General features: G+C 45.6%; 1 protein-coding gene across 1 annotated transcript; it reads left to right on the top strand.

Moving 5' to 3' along the window:
• Positions 1-4,784: 4,784 nt before the first annotated feature.
• Positions 4,785-5,366, top strand: LOC149184074 (uncharacterized). Its single transcript, XM_089415216.1, has one exon. It carries the CDS (start codon positions 4,785-4,787, stop codon positions 5,364-5,366), a length of 582 nt encoding a protein of 193 aa, XP_089271342.1.
• The last annotated feature ends 1,121 nt before the right edge of the window (positions 5,367-6,487 follow it).

The raw sequence follows: 6,487 nt of genomic DNA, 5'->3' as shown, positions 1-6,487 counted from the left end.
GGTGAAGCGATGGATTTTGCGGACCGGGTTTTGGTCGGACACATCAGGGGTCGCAACTATACGGTGGCACGCTTGAAGGCTTGGGCTACTGAGATTTGGGGGCATCATTTGGTCGATATCCCGTTTGTGCAGACTTTTGTGAGGGGATGGTTCGCACTCAGGTTCGCGCATGCTGACCACACTAACTGGGTTCTGTCCTCACACTGGCATTTTGACCACGCTCCAGTGCTTCTCAAGCGATGGACCCCTTTATTTGACCCTGAGACAGAGCAAATTGGGGTTGGCCCTATCTGGATTCGACTGCCTGGACTCCCCCTTCAATACTGGTCCGAAGAAATCTTCAAACGCATAGGTAATGCACTTGGTTCTTATATGGGCTATGACAATTCCTATCTACAGACGGGCATGATGGCATATGCCAGGATTCTCATCCACATGGATACTAGGGGAGGACTCTATGAATATATTACTATACAGTGGAGAGACTCGGCTCGTAGGCAGATCATTGACTATGAGGGCATCCCTTACCGATGCCGCAGATGCCATAAGGTTGGGCATCTATTCAGAGATTTCCCGCTTCTGAGAAAAACGCAGAGGAATGAGCCGTTGGCGGGCGCAGATAACAACCGGTCGATACCTCCGGCGCAACGACCAGTTCAGCCTCCTGAGCACCTACAGCGCTCACCTAGAGAGGACACGCCACAGGATGGACCTGGACCTATTCACGCCGCGACCGCTGCTCCTCCCCCGGCTCCGCCGTCGTCCCCAGAGGCTCAGGAGCACACACTGACCCCTCCGACGGACACAGTGGATACGGGTATGTCTCTTTCTTCTAATTCTTAGGCATCTCACATTTCCTGCATTACATCGATCTCTGCTCATTCAGTTCCCCCTATTGCATTATCACTCACACAAACACATTCATCTCTCACTTGTTCGATCCCGCCCCCTCCTCCTCTGGCCAATCCACCTCTGATCTCTACGACCTCTGCACTATCTAGGCCAACACCCTGTTACTCCCTTCGTCCCCGGAACAAAGACAGAGGACCGGACGCTATTGGACTCGATCCTGTCAGTCCCCCCTCTTTCCACAAGACCGCCCGTGGACGTCCATCCCGTATCACTAAAGCTCGACAGACTGCGGATGAGGAAGTTGCCCTGGGGCGACAGCACACCATTATTGGGGCCCTTAGAGCGAGGGATGGCCCTCTCCCTCCTTCCTCATGAAAATCCTCTCATACAATTGTAGAGGGTTTGCTAGTTTAGCCAAAAAACTAGCTCTCAGGAGGTTATTAACCTCGGATCGTCTGGATATTATATTTCTTCAGGAGACCCTCTGTGAGGCTGACATCCTTATCCGAACCCTTACCTCTTGGCTCCCGCATTGGACTTTCCACGCTCTTGATGCATCTGGCAGATCGGGGGGCCTGGCTATTGGGGTCTGCAACAAGTCTTTGGACATCTGCAATTATTGGGGAGGCAAGGGTTTCATAGGCATTGACATACACGAACATTCTTTTGATAGGAATCTTCGCTTAATAAATGTCTATGGACCCTGTTCTGATCGACTTACCTTCTGGCAATCCCTACTGGATCGGGGGCTCTTCCAAGCTGATAACATCATTATGGGAGGGGACCTTAATTTCTCCTTGGGCTATTGTGAATCATGGGGACATATGGGCCAAGTGGATACTCTCTCTGATTCCATCTCCTCCCTTCTGGAGGACCACCACTGGGTTGACATACCCACCGCTAAACTCCAGTACACCTGGACTAATAATAGGAGTGGAGATCAGAGTTTGGCCAGGAGACTTGACCGCTTTCTTATTAAAGAACAGTTATTCAATGACCTACCCAGAGCTAGACAATGGGTAGGATCTGGGGGCTTATCGGATCACAGACCTATCTTTCTGGAGGTAGATGGTCTCACCCGTAAAATTAAGAGCCCTTTCAAATTCAACTCTGCATGGCTGCTAGACCCATCATACATTCAACTGGTCCATGAATACTGGCGAAATAACCCGATCAGGGAAGAAGAAGATCTGTCCTTTGGCTTTGTCAGGAAGCTAACTGAGCTCAAGAAGATTACTAAATCATGGGCACATCAAAAGAGGATCCAGGATAATCGCACCCTCATGGAGGCTGAAAGGATCATCACTGAGTATGAGAACTCTTCAACTGGAACTTACGACTCCCCGGAGAGTAAGGAACAATATCACCAACTGCTTACTAAACGATCACAAATTCTGAAGGAAAGAGAAGAGAGCATGAGACTGAGAAGCAGGGCTATTTGGCTCACCGAGGGAGATAACAATACTAAGTTCTATCATCGATTTGCCAATGGTCGAAAAGCCATCAACACTATTTGGGAATTAAAAGACGAACATGGCATCACCACCTCCAATCAGCAGAATCTATCCAGACTGGCCACTGATCACTTTAGAGGTATCTATAAGGCGCCAGGGAATGTCAACATTCTAGAGATCATGAGAGTGGCTGAACTATTTCCCAGATTCGTGGATCAAGAAAATTCGGAAGAGATTCTGAAGGAGGTGACCATGGAGGAGCTGGAAGCAAATTTGAAATGGTTTAAAAAGGATATGAGCCCTGGTCCAGATGGATGGACCATCGAGTTTTACATCTCTTTCTTTGACATTCTGGGTCAGGATTTACTGAGTATAGTGGAAGACAGTAGGAAACGAGGACGGATATCAGCTGCCATCAAATCCACCTTCATAGCCCTCATCCCTAAGACTGATGATCCGATCTCATTTGATGATTTCCGACCCATATCACTCTGTAACTGCCTATACAAGATTATAGCCAAAATTATAGCAAACCGTCTCAAGCCCATACTCTCTCAGCATATATCATCTGAACAGTTTGCTTTCCTCCACCACAGGCAGATTCATGAGGCCATTGCAACGGCACAGGAGCTCATGCACAGTCTACATATCAAGAAGCAGAAAGGCATGATTCTTAAAGTGGATTTATCTAAAGCGTTTGATAGAACAAACTGGTTGTACATCAGACTACTGCTTACTCATCTTGGCTTTCCATATGAATACATCAAATGGATGATGAGCTGCATTACTGATGTATCCTATAGCGTCCTCCTCAATGGAGAAGCTACACCCTTCTTCTCTGCGGAGAGAGGGCTCAGGCAGGGATGCCCGCTCTCACCACTGCTCTTCCTTCTGATTATGGAAGGGCTGAGTAGGATTATCACATCTACCAGAGATCGCCACCTCATCACTGGTATCAGGATTGTGGATAATCTCTACCTCACTCATCTCTTATTCGTTGATGACATTCTCATCTTCCTTAATGGCAGCATAGGGGACTCCACCTCTCTTCATAACTCCTTCCATCTCTTCCAACAGGCCACGGGGATGCAGATTAACAATAACAAATCCACCATTACAACAGTTGGATGCTCGGCACATGAAATCAACTATGTCACTCAGCGATTCCCTTTTGTAACCATGGAATTATCGGATGAAATTAAGTATCTGGGGTTTCGATTGAAGCCATCGGGCTATAAAATTGCAGATTGGTTATGGCTCATATCCAAAGTAGAGAAGAGGCTTCAAGTTTGGTACCATAAATATCTTTCGAGAGCTGGCAGACTTGTTCTCATTAAAGCGGTCATTGAGGCCACACCTGTATACTGGATGGCCCTGGCATGGATACCTAGAGGCATTCTGAACCGACTCCAAAACATATGCTGCAGATTCCTTTGGAAAGGTCACCAGCCAGGGCGCATATTTGCCTGGGTGAAATGGGATACTATCACTAAGCCTAAGAGCTGGGGAGGATGGGGCATCAAGCGACTGGCTACATTCGCTAAAGCCCTTGCTGCCAAACTCGGTTGGAGTTTGCTTACTGCGGACAGTCTCTGGACCAGGGTGGCATACTCTAAGTACATCAAGCCATTGACCACACTAGATTGGTTATGCACCAGACAGGGACACAATCTACACCCCTCCAACATATGGAAAGCCGTGATCGATTCAATTCCACTGTTGCGAGAGGGCATCACATGGAGGATCAAAGAAGGAAATGCTTTACGTATTGGGGTTGACCCCTGGGTTGGATGCGGGAACGCCCACAGACTGTCGGTTGATCTTATTCACTATCTCCAGGAAAGAGGAATCATATTTATCAAACACATTGGAGACGAAGCTAATTCCACATTCCTACAGCAGGCCTGGTTATCAGCCAGAACTCTTAATCTACCTCACCAATGGTTAGACGATTGGAAGGATTATATCTCTGCGCTCACACAAGCTAACATCAGACTCACGGAGGGCCCAGATGAGATCATCTGGGCTTTCGCTAAACATGGTGCGTATTCACCCAAATTGGGATATCTCAAGCTCATGGATCCATACAAACCACTGGACATCCTTCCCACCTGGAGGACGATATGGAAACTCAAGGCCGGGCCCAGGACCAGACTGCTGATGTGGAATATCATCTTTGATAAGATCCCCACTGGTTCTAATCTCATGAAGTGATCCTACAACGGCCCATTTCGATGCCACCTTTGTCTAAATGTTGAGGAGAGTACAGAGCATCTGTTCCGCACTTGCTGCTCTACTATTAACTTCTGGCTGTCCATCTCATCTCATATCCCGCAGCTGAAGCAATGGCATGGAAACAACCTACAGGAGGCTTGGTCTAACTGGTGTTCAGAACATACAGGCAAGGCCAAGAACCTACCTCTGCTGATTTGTTGGGTTATATGGATAGCTCGCAACCAATCCATCTTTCAAATGATGATGCCACACTGGCCCTCGATTATACTACACACAGTGGCAGATTACAACCTTTTACCTGAAGAGGACCCTGTCACTTCAACCAGGACTCTCACTCCCATCCCCATTGATCCCTCTAAGCCCTGGGATTTTTTTGATGGCTCAGCCCAAGCAGATGGATGCGGGGGGGGTGCCATACTACATCTACATGACGGACACTGCTACAAGATACAGATTAACCTGAGCAGAGGCACTAACAATTACGCAGAACTCATCACAGCCAAGCACATCATTCACTTTGCTATTCTGAAACATTGTAGACACCTTCAGATTTTTGGCGATTCAAAAATTGTTTGCAATTGGCTTAATAATGCATCTCACTGTCATGCATTTGCTTTAAGACATATACTTGATGAAGCTAAGAGATTGATAACGTCATTTGAATCTTTTGTCTGTCACCACATCTACAGGGAACAGAACACTACAGCAGACCAAATCTCCAAAGAGGCAGCGCACAGAATAGGGGAGGATTGGTGGATCCAGGAAGACAACGATGGTACCTTTTATCAGTACTATCACCGGCCTTTTGACGAGCAACTGGATTGATGGGCTAACAGCCCATATACATATGCAGACATTTTTGTTTTATTTCTGTATGTAGATACAGCAGAACCAGTACATCTTATAGTTTATATATTGCTCTCTGCGAAGAGCCAAGCACAGTTTAGAACATATTTGACTTATTTTCATGCTCCCTGCGTGGAGACTCATATATAGCAGCTACATGAACTCGACAGGCTTAAGCCTGCTTTTGAATATGCCTCGGCATCTGCAAAATGTAATTTTCTTAACTCTTAATGAAAATTACGACTTTTTCCCAGGGGAAAAAAACACAACATCATTTTGATTATGGGGTCCCAACTACATGCATCAAAGGTAACACCTATTACTTTCCATAATGCAACAAAGGTAATGCCAACTCTAATCAATCAAAACTCAAGCAATAAATTGAACTAGACATGCCTAATCCATGAAAGAATTTTTTTCAAACATATGGAAAACATGTAAGCTACGGGTCATGAATACATATTTGATCATAAATTGATCATATTCATTTGAAAATCACCAAGAAGGCTCCAAGCCCTCTCTATCTAGTTGCAACAACACTTGTTAGGCCATGCATTTATCAACCATTCAAATACTTATTAAAACATGTCAAGAGCTATAGATATAATACATCATATAACCAACATATAACCAAAATGGAAATCATGCAAAATCAACCATGATATCACCAACATTATCACTACAAATGCTCATAGATCATAATAGGAAAATATCTCATAATAACATATGAAAATGAAAATTAAGTTAAGGACATCCATATACCACCCGACCATAGATTGGGATGAACCAAATCTCTCTTTCAGTCAATAATCCTCACACCATATTCCAAGCATGAATGTGGGATCTCATGGGTTAAACCAAAATAAAACAAACCACATCTTCCAGAGGCCAAACCACCTTAACCCTCAACCAGAGTGATTCCACCTCTACGGTCTGAAAATCACTAACACCAATTAGACTGATCTCTACCCAAGTTGTCCAAGACTCTAGGAACTAGTAACTCAACCCACAACTAACTTAGGGCTCTAGATCATTTGTTCCAACCATGGCTCCAGGGACTAGTAACTCAACCAACAAGGCTCTAGATTGTTTGTCCCAAC

The sequence above is a fragment of the Pinus tabuliformis genome, chromosome 3_2 (assembly GCF_031772625.1).
Source record: "Pinus tabuliformis cultivar Carrire ecotype Pingquan chromosome 3_2, CPIR1, whole genome shotgun sequence".
Lineage (NCBI taxonomy): Eukaryota > Viridiplantae > Streptophyta > Pinopsida > Pinales > Pinaceae > Pinus > Pinus tabuliformis.
Note: the sequence above shows the minus strand (reverse complement) of the source record. Positions and strands in the feature narration are given on the sequence as shown.

Coding starts and splice junctions, on each gene's coding strand:
- LOC149184074 (XM_089415216.1), top strand. CDS start 4,785: ATGCCACACTGGCCCTCGATTATACTACACACAGTGGCAGATTACAAC.